Below are 21,215 nucleotides of genomic sequence, written 5' to 3' on the forward strand. Positions count from 1 at the left end.
TTTCGGTTGAATCACAGAAACCAATATTTGTAGTTATGATAAAAAGTAATCAAATTAAAATGTAAAAAAATAATTAAATTAAAATGTAAAAAAAAAATTAAATTTAAATGTAAAAAATGTGTTCGCAGTGATGCTTATGATGGGAGAAGAAAGAAAAAAAGAATAGAAACGTACAAAGTAGACGTGGACTGTGATTAGAAGCTGCAGTCCATTGGGTTTTCACTGAAAATATTCCACTGGCTTTCCCACAAGAGTAATTGGTCTCGAGATGTCTCTTTAGTTTAGAGAGTTTTTGTGGTTTATTTAATATAGCCGGATCACATTCCACTCATTTTGGATTACCATCATGACAATCAACAATCTGCTTCTTTATCATTTGTTTATTACTTTGAGTTTGACTACTCAAGTTGCTGATGTTCAGCCAGTTCAGCTGCCTGTTGCAGACCCTGCCCTAAATGAGATGTTATTTTCATGTGCCGTAAAATAAAATCACCTATTACCAGAGCTCTTTCAAAAGGCATCTCTGTGGGTGTCTCACTGAGTTCGGGAAGCTGTTGGACACATGAAAGGGAGAGGATTGGTGCTTGCGTGGGGAAGCCTTAGCATTAACTTTGGCTTTGTGACAGTGCTGCTGAGACACCACTCATTCACTTCACTATAGGGCTCTGCTGGCAGAGTCAAGAGCTTGCTAACTCTCCCTAAGACACCTGTAGTTTCTAACAGCAAGTCTGAGCCCTGCTTACTAGCCCTGCTTTTTATAATTTTCAGATGAAATGTATAATCTTTTCTGTCAAGCAAACATTTACACTTTTCACAAAGGATGATAGTAATGCTACTGTCACTATTGACAGAGAAAGAGAAATAGCTAAATATATTGCACGCAGAGCAAAAAAAAAGCTTGTGGTCTGCCAAGTTGATACTTAAATTTCTTTGTCGGCTGAACTATGTTTTTTCCAAGTGTGTCTTGAGGATCCAGTGAGAGAAAATATATTTCAAGTAATGTGGGACAGCTCATTGTAAAAAAAAATAGCTAGACGCGGGCAAGATCATAGCACAAAACAGCACATTTACTGAACATCTCTTTGCTGGTCAGTATGGTAATGTTCTAGACAATCCACAGATGTCTTTATTCTGTTTTTGCAAAATGAAACGCAACACCTAATTTTAGTAGGTTTATTTTTATTCAGTATGCTACTTCTAACTTTCCTCTCATGTTATGGTAAGCAATCTGTATTACTGTGTTAATGCTAGGTACGTGTATAATGAGGTTGTACAACCTGCATGCAAACTCACAGAGTTTGAAAGTGAGATAGTACTGGAAAGCAGGATCTCATGCGGTTGATAATTTAGTTCCAATTTTTGGTTAAACACATAACTAATGTCTGTCCTTGCCATTTTACCAAAGTCTTTTTTTCTAAACAAGTTTACTTAACTTATTGATTTTGATTAACCTTTACCTAAAGAAACAAATGTTAAGATTCCAAAATTATGGATAGCAATACATTTAAAGTATTTATATTTATATTTATATATCTTGGAAACCCAGGCCATGTATGTTAAGTGTTTTTATGCCCTTTGCACCAAGGTATTTCTGTAAGAGCGGATTCTTGTCCCTCAAACAAAATTAACAAAATTAAATACACACAGAAAATTTGTGTAAAATGTGTCTGATATCACAAGTTTTTACAAGGCTGAATGTCACATATGCATTAGGCAACAAAACTGTGATCAGGTAAAAATATCTAAATGTGATTTTTGTTACCAATATTGGGATCAATTACATGCAAATATTTCCTATATAGCCTGTTTTTGTTTTGTCATGAAGATAATTTTTTTAGGTTGAGGCTTGAATGCAGAGGACTTGATTGTACTCCGCCTTTTTGTGCCAGTTTAAGATGCAGTTCGCATGCTTCTGCCCTCTGTGTTGCATACACTATATTTCCAAAAGTATTCATATAGGATGAGATAAGATAGGATGCCACCTGTGGAACAAGTCCAGTCGTGAAAATTTCCTCACTACTAAATATTCCACAGTCAACTGTCAGTGGTATTACAACAAAGTGGAAGCAATTGGGAATGACAGCAACTCAGCCACAAAGTGGTCGGCCATGTAAAACGACAGATGCTGTGGCACATAGTGCGCAGAGGTCGCCAACTTTCTGCAGAGTTAATCGCTACAGACCTCCAAACTTCATGTGGCCTTCAGATTAGCTGAAGAACAGCATAGAGAGCTTCATGGAATGGGTTTCCATGGCCGAGCAGCTGCATCCAAGCCTTACATCACCAAGCGCAATGCAAAGCGTCGAATGCAGTGGTGTAAAGCGCCGCCACTGGACTCTAGAGCAGTGAGACGTGTTCTCTGGAGTGACCAATCATGTTTCTCCGTCTGGTAATCCGATGGACGAGTCTGGGTTTGGCGGTTGCCAGGAGAACAGTAATTGTCTGACTGCATTGTGCCAAGTGTAAAGTTTGGTGGAGGGGGGATTATGGTGTGGGGTTGTTTTTCAGGAGTTGGGCTCGGCCCCTTAGTTCCGGTGAAAGGAACTCTTAATGCTTCAGCAGACCAAGAGATTTTGAACAATTTCATGCTCCCAACTTTGTGGGAACATTTCGGGGATGGCCCCTTCCTGTTCCAACATGACTGCACACCAGTGCACAAAGCAAGGTCCATAAAGACATGGATGAGCGAGTTTGGTGTGGAAGAACTTGACTGGCCTGCACAGAGTCCTGACCTCAACCCGATAGAACACCTTTGGGATGAATTAAAGCGGAGACTGCGAGCCAGGCCTTCTCGTCCAACATCAGTGTCTGACCTCACAAATGCGCTTCTGGAAGAATGGTCAAAAATTCCCATAAACACACTCCTAAACCTTGTGGAAAGCCTTTCCAGAAGAGTTGAAGCTGTTATAGCTGCAAAGGGTGGGCCGACATCATATTAAACCCTATGGATTAAGAATGGGATCTCACTCAATTTCATATGTGTGTGAAGGCAGACAAGTGAATACTTTTGGCAATATAGCATATCTGTGAGTCTAAACATGCAATTTTGGGGCGGGGCACATGGAAAAACACAGATTGAGCAAAAAAAGGTTGGCGATGTTGAAAATGTGGCTGATTACATATTGTAGCATTGGTGGAGAATACAACAAGTCTGTCATTTTCTGTTAGTAAGATAATCTTTGTTGGAACAGACAAAATGCAAACATAATGACAGTTCCCAATCCAGTTTCTGTCCCTTCTGGAGCCATTCCCATGCTCAAGAGAGCTCTGCGTCCTCCTCCTGGGTGCGGCCGAACTCCTTACAGCTCAAAGCATCAAGTCTAGTGCTTCTGGGGGCAATGACAGTAGCAGTTGCACTCCTCTCAGCTGCTTTCCACTTTCTCCATTGTCCACTGTGTTATCGATGCTGACAAGGGCGATGCTTGTGTGCGCTGCCTACAGCACACCCTGCCCCTGGAGATACATGAATTGGCTCTCACACTGCATGTTCAACTCTTCCCCCCACACATGTTCAATTCTTCCCCCCACAGGAGATCTCCAAGCCCAGCATTTCCTTCTTGAGATCAAGCACTTAATCTCACCTGCTGATGAGTTGGACAGTTGTGGCTTCCTAGTTCTCAAGTGTGCGTGAGTTGAATAGTTGTTGCTTGTGTGTGAGGGAGCACACCTGCACATAGCAGCAACTGATCTGGTGTCAATGAGGGCAGTGAGCTGTTTCCTGTCTATTTTGCACTTAACCCAAAGACTACTGGCCTTGCTTGGTATGGTGTCCCCTCTTCCTGTACAGCCAGCACACTAGACGATCCACTGCCACTCATTTTAGGGGCTGCTCAGCACTTTATCTCCTTCTTCAACTCCTACATCACGTAGCACTGTGTTGCTCGCCATGGCATCTCTACACCAAGGAGGAGTTCTGCCCTTACTGCCTCGGTGGCCACTGCTTGAATGCTGGTTGCTGCAATGAACTGCATGTACCGTCTCAGCTCTTCCGGCAGTGGCAGATGTTCAGGAAGTGATCTAGTATGAACTCTTCCTATACAGCCTTCTCTAACTCCAGGTATGCCTGTCGAACCATTGTACTAAGCAGCCAGCATGCTTATCTACTTTCCTTTAGCCTCTGCCTTCTGGGAGCAGCCACCTGGCCAACGACATCACTTATGCCTGCTGGAGGATCATTGTCAATGCTCCTAAGTTGTCATTTTTCCAGCAGCAAATCCACAAGCACCTGTAGTGCTTTCCCTTCCAGGGCCAAACACAGCTGTGTTGTGTTGACAGCTGCTGTCCAGCAGTGATGTGGGCAACCATTTGCAGCTGTTCAGAGGATGGCTGTCCGGTGCCCTCATCACTGTAGCATGGTGGATATGCACCATATCTCTCTCGCCAAGCTCCAGCTGGGCTGCTGAGCCTAGCCATGCAGTTTCCTTTGCTGTTCATTGATACGCTGCTTGATTTCTTCAAATTCAGCAGCTGCATCCCACTTCTGATACCAATGTGATGCCAGCGCAGAAGAAGACCAGTCTGCCATTATTTATGTTAGGAAAAAGCTCTTTGTTGAAACAACAGACAGAAAAGGGAACTAAACTCACAGGGGAAATGAGGGACAGATCATCAAAAAGCAAATAAAATGTGGCGATAGTAAACACTTCCAACATGCAAATTAGCTGAAAAAGACTTTTACCACAACCAAAATGTAACACATATTTCAATATTAAACAACAACACCTCATACATAAAATTGAACTAAACAAAGGCTCCGGAAAGGTGCATGGCATTCTGGGAGTCCACTAGTGCTTCTCTCTTCTCGCCCACTCAGCCCAAACTCTAAGTTGGTGGCAGTGCCCCAGTATTTAATAACTCAAAATACAAAAGTCTGAGCAGCTCCCAGTGGCATCCATCTTTTGAAATCAGGTGTAAATGTGCATGAGAGTCTCAACAGACATGTTGCTTAAAATGGACACAATGTGGAGGGAGATGTGAGAAAATTCACCACCAAAAAACTATTTAAACTCATGATCAGGTTTTACTAATCTGATGTTTCCTCACAGATCATTGTTTTTGGCAAATCATTAAAAGTTAAATTGTAATGTTTATACAAGCAACTCTCAACTTGATCTTTTCTCAACAATGTAGCTGAAATTACATGAAGATAAACTATATGGACAAAAGTATTGGGACACCCCTCCTAATTATTGAGTTCAGGTTTTTCAGCCACACCCATTGCTAACAGGTGGATAAAATTAAGTACATTAATCTTTGCAGTCTCCATAGACAAAAATTGGCAGTAGCATGGGTCACACTGATGAGCACAATGACTTTAAACATGGCACTGTCATAGGATGTCACCTCTGTCACAAGTCAGTTTGTGAAATTTCTGTCATGCTAGATCTACCTCAGACAACTGTAAGTGCCATTACTGTGAAATGTAAGTATCTAGGAGCAACAACAGCTTAGCCATGAAGCAGTAGACCACACAAACTCACAGAGTGGGCTGCCAAATGCTGAAGCACACCGTGCCTACCCTCTGTTGAATCACTCAAGAGTTCCAACTTGGCTCTTGAAGCAACATCAGCAAAAGGAATGTGTGTTAGGAGATTCATGAAATGGGTTTCCATGGCTGAGCAGCTACACACAAGCCTATGATTACAGGTGTGCACGTAACCCATGCCATGTGCACTAGTGCACCCCTAAACCATCATGAATACTGGCTTTTGAACTGTGCACCGATAACAAGCTGAGTGGTTTTTAGCCCGGAGGACACAGTGTCCATGATTTCCAAAAATAATTTCAAATGTTGATTCGTCCACAGGACACTTTTCCACTTCCCCTCAGTCTATTTTAAATGAGCTCAGGCCCAGAGAAGATGGCAGCATTTCTGGATCCTGTTTATATCTGTTTTTTTCTTTGTGTTTTAGAGTTTTAATTTGCATTTATGGATGCAGTAATGAACTGTTTTCACAGACAGTGGTTTTGAAAAGTGTTTTTTGAGCCCATACAGTGATTTCTACTATAAGATCATGTCTGTTTTTAATGCAGTGCTGTCTGAGGGCCCAAAGATCACGGCCAGCAAATACTGGTTTTCAGCCATGTCCCTTACATACAGAGATTTCTCCAGATTCTCTGAATCTTTTAATGTTATTATGTACCGTAGATGATGAAAATCAAAAGTTCTTTGCTATTTTATGTTGAGAAACGTTATTCTTGAATTGTTGCACTATTTGATCGTGCAGTCTTTTACAGAGTGGTGAACCCCTCCTCATCTTTACTTCTGAAAGACTCCACCTCTCTGAGATGCTCTTTTATAACCAATCATGTTACTGACCTGATTGCCAATTAACCACCAGCTGTTTTTTTAGCATTACACAAATATACTAGCTTTTTGTTGCCCCGTCCCAACTTTCTTGGAACATGTCCATCGCAGGACACAAAGACATATACATTCACTCACACACCTAAGGGCAATTTAGCACATTCACAATTTATCACTGCATGTCTTTGGACTGTGGGAGGAAACCAATGCAGAGACAGGGAGAACATGCTACACAGAAAGGACCTTGGTCAGCTGGCCAGGAATCGAACCCAGGCCCTTCTTGCTGTGAGGTGGTGTAACCATTCAGCAGAATCCAGACGCATGCGGATAAAACTAACAAGATTGGTTTTATTAACACTAGGCAAAAACATAGTCAAAACACAGGCGTGGGTCAAAACTGAGAAGTGCAAAAAGATCACGAAAGTGATCATATCACGAAGCAAACAAAACAATGGGCCAAGACAAAAGACGAGGTCAAAAAGGCAGGCAAAATAGTCAAAACACAAATCCAAAATACCAGGCAACAGTACAAAAGGGAACAGGCAAAAGGCAGAGTCAAAAACAAAGCAATGGTCAAAAAAACAGGATCATGTAGTAAGTTCTCAGGGAAGCAATACCTCGCACTGATACTAACTAAAGCCCGGGCTTATATACTACTCTAACCGGATCATATGACATAGACACACAGGTGAAGCCAGTCAATACTCAGGAGATTGGGAGCGCTGATAGGTGTGTGAGTGCTTGTCAGAAGTCATATGATCCCCGCTTGACTTGTGGGTAATGGAGTCCACTTGAGACTCCGATTCACAAGGGAAGTTCGAAGTCACATGATCTTCCCAAAGGAGATTGGGAAATGAAGTCCGTTTCCATCTGAGAGCTAGTACAATGCGTGACAGGTGGCAGTACTACCCACTATTAATATATTTTTAATTACTATTAACATAATATTAAAATTGATTTATTTTCCCAATTCCAGCTTCTAAATTGCCTCTTCAATATGCAGTTTAACTGCCATTTAAATGCAGTTGTATAAGTGGGTATGAAGACAAAATCTGAAAATTATATGACTTTAAATCAAATTAAACTTCATGTTACTTAATTGATACTTGTTACTACATGTTACTTAATTGTTACTTAATTGACACTTATTGAAGAATCTACTTTCCATGTCTGAGCCTGAAGTTTGTCATATATGAAATGAAATATGTCGGTCAGGCAATATGAATTAAGTCAAGTAGCTTTTTCTGTGTTTTTTAAAATCAGTGAGTCAATGTAGTGCCGACGCCTAAGAGAGACGACGAATAAAGGCTAGAGTAAACTGGGAAAATTCTGCTTGTGTATGACCAACAACAGCTGATTAATAAAGCACAACTTTTGCAAAAGCTGTGTCTTCTTTAATAGCAGTAAACGCTATATATATTTAATTTAACTGTTCTACACTAAACCTGACTGTTATAGACCAGGGGTTGTTAACTTTTGTGCAGTGCGACCCTTTTATGGCTCAAAAAAATATTTTGCTGCCCTGTCTTTCGCCAAAGTGCCCCCACTAGCTCTCTTAATTTTGAAGCCAGGATCCCCTTAGCGGTGGCTATGTGGTCCCAGGGGGGGTCGCAGCTCTAAGATTAAGAACCACTATAGGCCATTTCATTACTAACTGAAAATCTAAAGGCCTGAATAGCGTATTGAAAACTCTTATTAAGTATTTTTACATATAGACCAGTTATATGGTCTCAAACATCAAATGTCTGCGTAAATTAGTAGCTACAAGAATGCAGTTAAACTCTGCTTATTGTCTGGGTTTGTGATTTCTTTGTGAAATGCTCAAAAAACAGAAAAGAAAACCATAGCATCTTGTGGATCTCTGGCAAAATGGCAAAATTCCTGAAACAGACCCCAGATGTATGTGTGTGGAAGAAGGGGTGCTAAATATGCCATAAAGTCTGTGTTTCACAAACACTGTTTTCATAGGTGAAGTAAAATATCATTACTGTAGAACTTTCTGGTTATAAAACTTATTAACACTGCTCTCTCCATCACTAAACTTCCAGTTTTTCATTTGTTTTGAGTTTGTTGATGGCTTCAGCATTTCACTGCAACTTCTAAACCTTCACAAGTGTGCATTTCTTGGGCAGGACTGCGCACAGTTTGTATAATAAGCTGCAGTATTGGTAAACTTAGCATTAATTTCAGCTGCATCGTGAACACAGTGTGGTCTCATCAAGGCACATTCTGTGCTGCAGCTGCCATGTCTTGTCTTGTTTTCGAAGTGAAAAAAAGGGAACACATTCTATACAGAAAACACACTTCTGCACATTTTAATGTACAATTACTGTTTATTTACTAAATTTAACATATTGGGGAAAAATAAAATTGGGCTGTAGCACAAATGTATTTTGTATGTTTTTAAATTGTGTTCACTTACTCTCACATAAAATATTATAATAACGTATTTAATTAAACTAAAACAATATGTTGTAATATGTGAAAGTGTGTTTACTGAGTTATTCAGATTGTCCACATGACGCTATTGATAATGATATGTTTTCTGACAGAGTCCAGAAGGAGAACTTAAATATTACCAGGAGAAACATGGAGATCATATTCAAGGTGTGTGTTCTCATATAATCTGATAAAATATAAATTAATGATTTATATTTTAATTATTATTTAAATTAATTTATGACCATAACTCATTCTCCAAAAGTGTTTTATACTAATGATCTCTTTATTCATTCATTCCTCCCACCCACAAAAACTTTAAAGTTTACCTGAACTCTAAAATATAAATGTATAACTTTGATCACAGTGATCACAGTGTTTCTATTACTTTTTATCCTTAATCAGGAGCTGGAGCATAAAGTCATCTCTCTGGTGAAGAATCAGCTCAAGAGGTTTGTGAAGCTGCTGAGTCTGGATAACCCAGAAGGCTCTGAAAAAGAGGTGGATGAGGCTGAGAACAGTGTCAGAGAGGGGGCGCTGAAGATCACACTGACCGTCCTGAGAAACATGAACCAGACTGACCTCGCTAACACACTACAAAGCAGTAAGACATGAGTCATGAGATTACTCTCCATATAAATTAATTTACAGAGTTTGAATGAGCATGATAATGTAATAACAATTGTCACAGAACTATTAGACTTGATTGATTTTTTTCCTCCAGTGCACGTATAACCAATATTACTGCTACTGACAAAGTTCATTTGACTCCTCATTATCTTGGTAAACATGTCATTTATTAGAAACTATAACATCTACCTAGATCATAAGGTGCTGCTCACTATTAGTGCCTAGAATTAATAAAGTTACATCTTTGGAATAACCATTCAGTCAGGGTTTGTGACTCAGACACAGCCTCAGTCTTTAAGTCTAGGCTAAAAACCTACTTGTTTAGTTGAGACTCAAACTATTTAATCATAGACATTGTTTCACTTGTCTCACTATTCTCTGAGGTTTTCTCATATTCGTACTAACAGAACATAATTGTAGGCTTCTAATAGTGGTCATTGACATTTATAGATTTAACTCTCATTATCACTGTAATACACTCCAATATACACTGTTAGTCACTCCATTAGAGTGACTAACAGTGACTGATTTTCATAGATGTATTTCTTACAGTTATTCTGATAGGCCTCTAACAGTTGTCATTGGTTATCACTGATTAATCCAAATAGTTCTGTCCAACGACAGGCTGGTTTCATTTTTCTTTTACTCTGTATTCAATAGGGTATATTAATTGTATAATCTTAGTCTCAGTTTGTATTGTTTTGTTATGATATTCAGTGTTGACCAGAGGAGGATGGGTTCCTCTTTTTTAATCTTGGTTCCTTTTGTGACGATGCAACAGAATTTAGACGCTTGCGGATAAAAAATGTACACCAGGCTTTATTCGAGTGCGATAAAGAAGAGGTCAAAAAACATGCGTGGGTCGTAACCAGAAAGCAGTACAATATCACCGAAGTGATCATAACCAAAGCAAACAAAACCAAGGGACTGATCCGATATCGTACTCAAAAAAACAGACCAAAAAGTCAAAACACGTATCCAAAAACAGTCAGCAAAAGTACAAGAAGGGACAGGCAAAAATCAAGGTCAGTGAAACAAAACATAGGTCATAACAGGTAGTCGCAAACAGATAATAGAAACGCTCAGTAAGTTCAAGAAGAAACAATACCTCGCAACGACTAAGACTAAAGCCCGGGCTTATAAACTAAAGGTGATAAACACAGGTGAATATATTTAGTACTCCGGTGAATGTGAGCGCTGATAGGTGCGTGCACAACCATCCAAAGTCATATGATCTCCTGAGGGGTTGTGGGCAATGGAGTCCCTTCTGGACTCTGCGTCAGAGGGAAGTTGCTCAGTCACATGATCTACTAATGTATTGTGGGAAATGTAGTCTGAGTCCTCCTGAGGCGTGACACCTTTTGAAGTTTCTTTTCTTTGTCTTAGGGAGTTTTTCTTGCCACTGTTGCCCTTGGCAATGATCATTGAAGTTTAGACCAAGCTTTTCTGTAAAGCTGCTTTGGGACAATGCCTGTTGTAAAAAGTGTTATATAAAAATTGCCTTGACTTGAACAGTTTGATTTCACTGTAATATGTCATAGCATGTTTATGACAATACTGAAAGTAAATGTTAATGTAAACATGTATTTTCATTGTTCCCTCTTTCATTAGAACTGGCTCCTTCATGTCATCGAAACCTGAAATCAACACTGACGGAAAAATTTCAGAAAATTAACGAAGGAATCTCAAATACTGGAATCTCAGCCCTTCTGAATGAGATCTACACAGAGCTGTACATCACAGAGGGAGGGAGTGGAGGGGTCAATAATGAACATGAGGTCAGACAGATTGAGACAAGATCCAGGAGACCAGTAGCACTGGAGAAACCAATCAAATGTAACAACCTCTTCAAAGACAAACTAATCAGAACTGTGCTGACCAAAGGAGTTGCTGGAATTGGGAAAACAGTCTCTGTGCAGAAGTTTGTTCTGGACTGGGCTGAAGGAAAATCAAATCAGGACATCCTTTTCATATTTCCACTTCCTTTTAGAGAGCTGAACTTGATGAAGAAGAAAAAGCTCAGTATGATGGCTCTTCTTCATCAATTTTTCCCAGACACTAAAGAATTAAAACCAAGAGACTATTATTACTACAAAACCATGCTCATCTTTGATGGTCTGGATGAGTGTCGACTTTCTCTAGATTTCCAGAACAATGAGAGCATATTTGATATGACACAGTCAGCCTCAGTAGATGTGCTGCTGACAAACCTCATCAAAGGGAATCTACTTCCCTCTGCTCTTCTATGGATAACCACTCGACCAGCAGCAGCCAATCAGATCCCTCCTGACTGTATTGACCAGGTAACAGAGGTACGAGGGTTCAGTGACCCACAGAAAGAGGAATACTTCTGGAAAAGAATCAGTGATCAGAGCCTTGCTGAAAGAATCATTACACACATTAAGTCGTCAAGAAGCCTCTACATCATGTGCCACATCCCAGTCTTCTGCTGGATTGCATCCACTGTGCTAGAGAGAGTGTTGTGTGAAGCAGAGAGTGGAGAGATCCCCAAGACTCTGACTCAAATGTTCTCACATTTTCTGATCTTTCAGATCAAGCACAGCAGCCAGAAGTACCAGAGCAAAAGTGACATTGATCAGAACCGGACTAGAAAGATTATTCGGGCACTGGGAAAACTGGCGTTTCAACAGCTGAAAAAGGGCAACCTGATCTTCTATGAGGAAGACCTGACAGAGTGTGGCGTTGATGTCAGAGAATTGTCAGTGTACTCAGGAGTTTGCACCCAGATCTTCAGAGAGGAGTTTGGGCAGCACCTGGGGAAGGTGTTCAGCTTTGTGCACCTGAGTGTTCAGGAGTTTCTGGCTGCTTTATATGCATTTATTTACTTCATCTCCAACAACAGAAATGTTCTGCAAACTGAACTTTCTGAATTCTTCAGAAAGTCAACAATATCTGACTTCCTCAAGTCCTCTGTGGACAAGGCCTTACAGAGTGAAAATGGACACCTGGACCTTTACCTCCGCTTCCTTATGGGCCTCTCCCTGGAGTCCAATCAGACTCTCTTACGAGGCCTACTGACACAGACAAGAAGCAGCTCTCACAGAAAAGAGGTCCAGTACATCAAGGAGAAGATCAGGGAGAATCCCTCTCCAGAGAAAACAGTCACTCTGTTCCACTGTCTGAATGAACTGAATGATCATTCTCTAGTGCAAGAAGTTCAAACATACCTGAACAGAGGAGGTTCCAGTGGTGTCAGCGGAGCTAAGCTCTCTCCCACTCAGTGGTCAGCTGTGGCATTTCTGTTGCTGAACTCTGAAGAAGAGCTGGATGAGTTTGACCTGAGGAAATATGATCTATCAGAGGAATGTTTTCTGAGGCTCCTGCAAGTGGTCAAAGAATCCAGAAAAGTTGTGTGAGTATTTTCATTTACAAATGTTGTACTGCACGAGCTATGCTCAACACCTAACTGTTTCCACCATCTCTGCTTATCATCTTAGATTTGCCTCATTGTCATGTTTGCAACCGCATGGACGCTGACTTGGGGTTTACACTGACAAGGAAGTGAGGAGTTTGAATGATGTCTTACTGTCTAAAGAAAAGTATTTCATGTTTTGCGGAGGAATGTGAACATATCAACAGGAACTGTGGATAAATATAATACAATCATAGTACAAGAATACTATAATGGCACCCCCAATCAATGCATAAGGTGAAGGGACTACCAATTGTGGGACAGTTCAAGTTCAGCATTTTCTTGTAGCCTGCTTTTGTGAGTCTGTTCACTTTTCACCTTTATGCAAAAAGGAACTTTAATCATTTAATCAATGTAACTGCTGCAATAAAACTTCAAAGCAGCAAACAGTCTTTGTCATGTATGCTGTTGTTGGTAAAGGAGGGAGGGGCAAGTTTGTACTTGCTGATTGTTGTTTATCTGACATTGTGTTTCCTAAAACTGCTCACTGAAGATATTGTGCTTGACTGATTGAAAGCATGCACGGGCAGAGATGGTGCACAGGGGAGGGGGGCTGCCAGCAGCATGTATTCAAGCAGTGATTGACACTCCGTCAGACACTGCTCCTGGCTCTAATTAGTTGTTTTTATTTGAGCACTATGGGTTATTGCAAGTGGCATTAGGAGCACTAGTTTTTTTATCAGAGCATCTGTCTCATCTAGCGTCAGGACATAGTTTTAGCAATTATGACAGTTATTTTTATATGAGTTACATGCTGCAGCTTTAATAAACATATATCATACTACACATTTAAATCCAGTACATTTATAGTGCTTTAGTTAAAACTAACTAATTAAATAGTTAATAATTATAATGGTAGCATATATTAATGCACAAGTAAAACCAATATGTATATATATATATATATATATATATATATATATATATATATATATATATATCCAGTAATATATATTAACATTAATTTACAAATATTTACATAATATTAAATTCTGTTATTATAAAGTGTTACCAGAATGCATCCTGGCCCCTGCTGCCTCTCAACAAAATCAGGATCACAGCCAATCCAGGTATATTTAAATAGATTAGGTATCAGCTGCTGAGCGTATGGTATTTTTATGGTATGGTATCTAACAACAATTTAATAAATAAATATGAAGTACAAGCAATTTTCTGCTACGTACTTTGCACATGCATATTAAGTACCAGGTGTGCACTTACATAGGCAGAATTTAACAGTAAACATAAGATTTTTAAAAGCAATAAATACTCGGTACACAGTTTGAAAGTATAATATATAAATACAGAAGTACTGTGAGTATTGCAGGGTATGTTTCAATTTTTAATGCTAAGAAGTTACATGTTAATGGCAAGTACTTTCAAACTGCGATAGGAAATACATGCTTATGTGATAAAGAAGAGTAGGGTGACAGATACAGGTGACAAAGGTGTAAAAATGGCAGAGTACTTACCACTGTGTACTCAGTACCTCTTTCAAGTTAAATAATTCAGTTTCATATTGGTACAGTCATCTGTAATATGATGGAAACTGGATGTAAAATAAAGTGTAACTTTGTACGTAGTCTTTACACAGCAACTACTTGTGATTTGTATGTGTGGTATTTGTAACAATACACAGTGTTCATACATAATGTTATGGACTGGATCTAGTTTAAAAACAATGACAAAAAGTAAGTGGTGTGTGTACTGTACTGTTAAATAAGGATGAAATGTGTTATATTAATACAAGCTAACAGTAAAACAACTTAATAATACAAGAACATGACAAATGATTAAGCTACTAATGCAAAAAGCAGAACTCAGTAACGAGTCAAACACAGAGATCAGAACAGAATCTAATGAGCGAGCATACACAGAACTAAAACTCCTATCTGTCCTACAGTGATGGCATTACATGCAGTGAAGGTACTTGCAAAAAATCTTGAACTATACTCAGTTGCAATTCATCAGTCACAGCTGAGGCAGTGCTCCAGTTCACTTCTTCCAGGCTTTCTCACTTTTCATTGCAGCACACAAGACTGTTTGAGAAGCATTAACTGGCCTGTTAACTTCTGCAGCTGGACTCTATGTAGCTTAGTTTATGTTTGTGTCTCCCCTGTGCTGTTTGCTCTGCCCTTTTGGATTCTTCACTGTTTCGTAGATATTCTGTCTATACCAAGTTTGTCTCTCTGGGAGTGACTGTGGCTGTAGGTGTGTGTGTGTGTGTGTGTTTGTGTGTGTGTGTGTGTGTGTGTGTGTGTGTATGTGTGTTTGGTAATCAAGGACCATTTACATTTTTGCAGTAATCATGGGTTGTTTTTGCTTCATTCATCCATATTTCACATTGAAATTTAGACAATACTTCAGTGCAGTGTTAGCAGCACTGCTCAGTTTCTCTCTTTGCTTTTGCTCTCACTCTTCTCCACTGCATAGGACCCCAATACATGGTAACTAATGTGGCAATAACTAGCTAATGTATGTCATGTAAAATCAAATTATTAATGATAATTTGTTATGAAAATTGTTATGAAAATTGATCCATTACTAGTAAATACAATATAGAAAGTTACACTTTATTTTACAGTGCTGCTTCTATCATATTACAAACGATCTTACTAGCATATACCTGATAGATGGTTAATTTCTGCATATGATGATAAGAGAACATGTGGTTACTATTTAATTGTTATGTATAAAATTACACTTTATTTTGCAGTCCATATTACAGAAACGTAACTTGTATGCATCATGTACCAAGTAATATGGAAAGAGTTACTGTACTGAAATATAAGTACTTAGTATTCCTTTCTTATGTAAGCATACATTTACAGGAATGCTAAATCATTAAAAGCTGAAATAAAGCTGACATTTCTTGCATTATTCACTACATTAGTCATTCTGAACTCATAGACTTAACATATGAAGTGTGAATTAAGTATTGCCTATTAGTACTACTCATTTACCATTAAATTCTGAATAAGTGCTGTTGTACAGACTCGATACTTTTCATACAGTTACTAAGTATGTGGAAACCATGCCAGGAAATTACTTGTAGGTATTACTTATTTAGCTATTAAATACATGATGTATTTTCTCTGCCTATACAGACTAGCTGGCTGTAATCTCACAACAGCATCTTGTGAAAAACTACAATCATTTCTAGAATCAGTAAACTCGTCCCTGAAAGATCTGGACCTCAGTAACAATGACCTGCAGGATTCAGGAGTGGAGCTGCTTTCTGCTGGACTGAAGAGTTCACACTGTAAACTGGAGATACTCAGGTGAACCTTCTGCAAATTAGATCTTTAATAATAAAGATTAACCTCTAATATTTTATATATTTTATTCTCACTAGGGCTCTGCCCAGATCACATTAATAATCTATCAGCAATGTGACTAATGTAATTTTTTTGCAATGACTTGTAATTGTAAAGCAAAGTTGAGTGTGAGAAAGAAATATCAGATTAAAATATGGTGTACTTCTTTCTAGATAAATTGGTGAAGGAACACATGGAGAATTATTTTACTTCATTTTAATTCTCCTGATCTAAATGTATCATGTGCTGTGTTCATTCTGATTTTACAGACTAGCTGGCTGTAATCTCACCGCAACATCATGTGAAAAACTATCATCAGCTCTACAATCAGTAAACGCCTCCCTGAAAAATCTGGACCTCAGTAACAATGACTTGCAGGATTCAGGAGTGGAGCTGCTTTCTGCTGGACTGAAGAGTTCACACTGTAAACTGGAGACACTCAGGTTAGTTTTCTGTGAATTCAGTTCTGAATGGAAAATAAGGTAAGAAACACTATAACTCAAGTAATATTAATGTAATAATTTCTTTGATTGGTTTTAGAATTTGTTTTATAGACAGCTTCTTGTACTTCTTGTATTCTATTCCTTGTTTTAGTATATTGTCTGTTGTAATTTCTCCTCCTTGTCAGATTAACTATATGCTTTTCACATGAATTATGTAGATTTGGAGACTTTCTAATTTAGAATTGCTTTGCACCCAGTAGAGAGAATTAGTTGCTGTTTTATTTTGATAATAAATGGACAATTATTATATTAACATCATGGTAAGTTGTACTAAACTAATTACATGCTAATTTTCTAGTTCTGTATAACTAATAAGTTAGTAATTATGGCAATAACTATTTGGTAATAAAATAGAAAAATAATGGTAAAAAACTATAATTACCCATATATTTTCATTTTCCAGTTAAAGCAAAATAATAATTCAGTAATTACTACAGTAAAATTTTGTAAAACTTTATTCTCTTACAGCATATCTTCTTAATAACCATATCACCCAATACTTTAAAATCAATATACAGTTTTATGATATTAGAGTTATTAACCCAAAACAGTGAAGTAGTTGCTGAAATGATGTGATGTTAGTGCTGTAAAATACTACTTCACTCTTTTCTGCTTTTTTAGCTGTTATGTGCAGTTGATGTACAGGCTGTAATTACAGTGAAAATAAATGGTATTGGCAAAATTGCTTCTTTCAGTCTTGTTTTCACAATTACTGCAATTTTATATATATATATATATATATATATATATGGGTTTTACCCATTAATAGATTAGATATGGGTTTTACCCATTAATAGATGAGGTAACTATACCAACATGACATGTTACCTTTTATGCTACCTACTAACAAATTATTTTTTTAGTACCACTTGTTACCATTATTTTACCATTTTACTACTGACATTTATGGTTACAATTACCTATTTATTGTTTAATAACAGCTTTAGAAGTAATACGTATTTTGTTAGGTTTATGCAACTTCTCACAATAATATTTTTATGTCATTACCCACTGATTACCAATTTGTTAGGTGCTGCCAAGAATTCTGAAGAATAATCCTATAATCCCCCTTACCCAGCATCAGTTCACAGTTTTATATTCAGCCAAACTATGGACACAGTATTTTATTAACATAAAATCAGAAAAACGATCTGCAGTGTTTTCACAAAGATATTTTAAGTATGTACTCTTCTACCCTGGTGCTTCATATTGTGTGATCTTAGAACAACTGTATGTAAACTTTTTGTAATTCGTATGTGTTGCTGCATGAAATTCTACAATTTAACTAGCTATTAGCCTAACTTTTGCTAACATTAATGTGGCAAATCAGCTTTGAAAAGAGTTTGTTTGGTCAGCAGTAAGTTGGTTTTATTATATAACATATGTTTTCTGTCTTCAGTATTTCCATGAAAATTTCTTTGCTATCTGTTTTAATTAATTGTGCTTAATCTGTATTAGATGGCTTTACTCAATATATCAGCAGAGCTGGCATAGGCAAGGCAAGTTTTTTTATACAGCACATTTCATACACCTAGGCAATACAATGTGCAAAGTAAAACTGGCAGTACTAATTGACTTTTTTTTCCACACACTGAGGAAGATCACCACTTGTAAGATATCAGTCAATACATAGAATAACAGTGTTAGCATTTAAACTCCAGGAGAGTTTATTAAAACTAGGTTAACAGTTCCAGCACCATAAGTGAGGAAGATCACAGAGTTACTGCCTGATGGCATGTATATATTGTGGGCTTATCTTTTGAAGTAATACAAAACCTCTAAAATATTAATCTTTGGGTAATAGTGTTAACATATGACCACAGAACTGGGTCCTATCATGCTTGATATGTGTGTGGAGACTTTCAAGAGGGGTGAACTTCCCCGACTCTCACACAAGCGTTGGTTGCTCTTGTTCCTAAAATAGACAAAGACCCCTTCGAATTTAAAAGGTGGATTAAGTTATTATATAATTAACCTGAGGCAGCTATTCAAACCAACAGACTAATCTCTGCTCATTTTTATTTTGGTAGAGGAACACAGCAAGGTTTTTTATCCCCCTACTGTTCTGTTTGGCTTTGGAGCCACTGGCTGATGCTATTGTAACCCCTTTTAGCCCACTAATGAACTACAGCAGCAACACTGAAAACTAGATGCAAAAGCTGAAGCTGCAATAAGGCTATGGACCAGTACAACCAGGTTCGTTGAGGAGGTAGGAAGTGGAGGAGGTGTGTGACAGCATACACAGGAGACAGGAGTAGTGTTATAAATAAAAAAGAGTCACTTTACTGAATGACAAAAGTATATACAAGTTCAAGTTGATCTTCTTAAGCACTTAAATTAATTTGGTCCTATTTGTATTCTAGTTTAAAGTGTTTAAGGTTTAGTTATCTTTGACTTAGTTAAGGCTTAAGACTTTGGGGTTAGTGTTAAATTATCTGTTTAGTTTAGTTGGATTATTATTGTTTAGGATTTATTGTTACTTTGGTATGAAGCTTAGCTAGAATTATTTCTCTAATTTAGTTTGATATAGTTTAGACAGGGGCGCAGTGGGTAGCGCTGTCGCCTCACAGCAAGAATGGCCTGGGTTCGATTCCCAGCCGGGCAACCAGGGTCATTTCTGTGTGGAGTTTGCGTGTTCTCCCCGTGTCTGTGTGGGTTTCCTCCGGGTACTCCGGTTTCCTCCCACAGTCCAAAGACATGCTGTCAGGCCAATTGGACATGCTGAATTGCCCCTAGGTGTGAGTGAGTGTGTGAATGTGTATGTCTGTCTGTCTGCCCTGCGATGGACTGGCGACCTGTCCAGGGTGTATCCTGCCTTCCGCCCAATGACAGCTGGGATAGGCTCCAGCACCCCACCGCGACCCAGAAGGATAAGCGGTTTAGATGATGGATGGATGGATGGATGGATAGTTTAGACAGATTTCAACCCTTTGTTTTCACCCTAATAACTTAAATAACACTGTTTATCAGCAGAGAAAAACAATACAAACCCAAAAACAAATAAATAACAAAACAAGTAACTGAAATACTGGTGCTTGCTCACAAAAAGAAATAGAGAATAAAGAGTCTTTTAGTCTTGTGTCTTTGTTAGTTCACCAGTCCGTAGTGAAGACAGATGTCATAGAAAACCGTTCTATTCGTGGGTGGCTTGCCATCAACTACTCGGAAGATCCAACCAGGCTCTGATTCCAAGGTTTTGATGATCCTCAAAAAAAACCTGACCTCTGGAATGTTCTAGAATGTCTGCTGGATTGCCTCAACCAGCTCTAACCAGTAATGGCATTTATCATCTTGTTACAGCTAATACTGTGGGATTTTAGACACATTACTGGGAGTTTAGGGTTTTAGGTCTCTTTTTTCACTAAGACACCTAACTTTCATTGACTCTTATTGCTTCTTTTGAGCTACTTTTCAAGTTTCCTCACAGCGTTTGACCTCTAAGCTGCATCTGTGTCTCGTCGCTTCTCAGCACGAGAGAAGAAGAGGAAAGGAAGAGGAAGGGGGGCTCAATTAGACTGCTCAGTGGCGGAGGCGGGACAACTAAATCCTCAACTACGATTCGCTACAGCTAGCAGAACAGCTGTTTGCTCCAATAAGAAAGCGGAGTTGTACTAATCACAATCTTTCAGTAGCCGCTGGGCGGGATAAAGCCAAACTCTCCATTATGATTGGTTGCTACTGGCAAAGCAGCTCTCAGCAAGCTTAACCCTTCGGTTGCCAGAAGGTTTTAAGCGTAAACTATGTTAACCACATGAAATGTGGGTTACACTATAAAAAGGGATTAGGATTTTCCTAGGATCTCAACAGTGGGTCAATACATAAATTGATGCTATTTGCAGAAGATATTCTTTTGTTTGTATCGGATTCAGGTAGATCAGTCCCTAGCTTACTTAGAACCATTAAGTAATTTTCTACATTTTCAGGATATGAGATTAATTGGACAAAATCAGAGGGTCTTCATCTGACTACTTATTGCCAAAGATCTGTATTTCAATCTGGGCCTTTCCAGTGGCCCAAACGAGGCGTTCAATATCTTGGCATTCTATTTCCCCCACGGTTAAAGGATCTAGTTAGAATAAATTTTGACCTAACATTGCAAAGAATATCCTGTGATGTGGACAGGTGGTCTTCACTGTACTTGTCTATGATGGGATAGGTAAATGTTTTGAAAATGAATTGGAATTAAAAAAATAATTATTTATTACAATCAATCCTGATGGAAATTCCTTTGACATACTTTAAGAAATTTGATAAGATAACTAGTTCTTTCTTTTGGAATGGGAAACACACTCACCATTGTTTGGGCAAATGACAGGAGCCTGTTGATAAAGGGGGTTTAGGTTTACCATAACTATTGTTTTATTATTATGCATGTACCTAAGACACCTGGCACACTGGTCACTTCCCCCTGAAAGAGCTCCTTCTTGGTATAGTATTGAGTACTCTGTTGTTGCTCCCCTCCCACTACTTAGTGGTAGTACCCCTCACACTGCTATGTCTGTCTAATTAGTTGACCCATAAGACAAAAACATACCCCATCGTTTGCCTTTACTTTTTCTTTTAATTTTATTTTTGCTTTTGTTTAT

At 38.5% G+C, this 21,215-nt stretch overlaps 1 protein-coding gene across 3 annotated transcripts in view; it reads left to right on the plus strand.

The window, feature by feature from the left end:
* The window catches only part of LOC118802728 (NLR family CARD domain-containing protein 3-like), a 56,702-nt gene that overhangs the window by 24,458 nt on the left and 11,029 nt on the right, over window positions 1-21,215 (plus strand). For all 3 annotated transcript variants that reach the window (XM_036563189.1, XM_036563192.1, XM_036563190.1), the window contains 5 exons: window positions 8,860-8,914; window positions 9,152-9,350; window positions 10,988-12,749; window positions 15,917-16,090; window positions 16,396-16,569. In XM_036563189.1, coding sequence (XP_036419082.1) covers window positions 8,860-8,914; window positions 9,152-9,350; window positions 10,988-12,749; window positions 15,917-16,090; window positions 16,396-16,569 — 2,364 coding nt within the window. The remainder of the gene's footprint in view (window positions 1-8,859; window positions 8,915-9,151; window positions 9,351-10,987; window positions 12,750-15,916; window positions 16,091-16,395; window positions 16,570-21,215) is intronic.

Source organism: Colossoma macropomum, unplaced genomic scaffold (assembly GCF_904425465.1).
Source record: "Colossoma macropomum unplaced genomic scaffold, Colossoma_macropomum, whole genome shotgun sequence".
Taxonomy (NCBI): domain Eukaryota; kingdom Metazoa; phylum Chordata; class Actinopteri; order Characiformes; family Serrasalmidae; genus Colossoma; species Colossoma macropomum.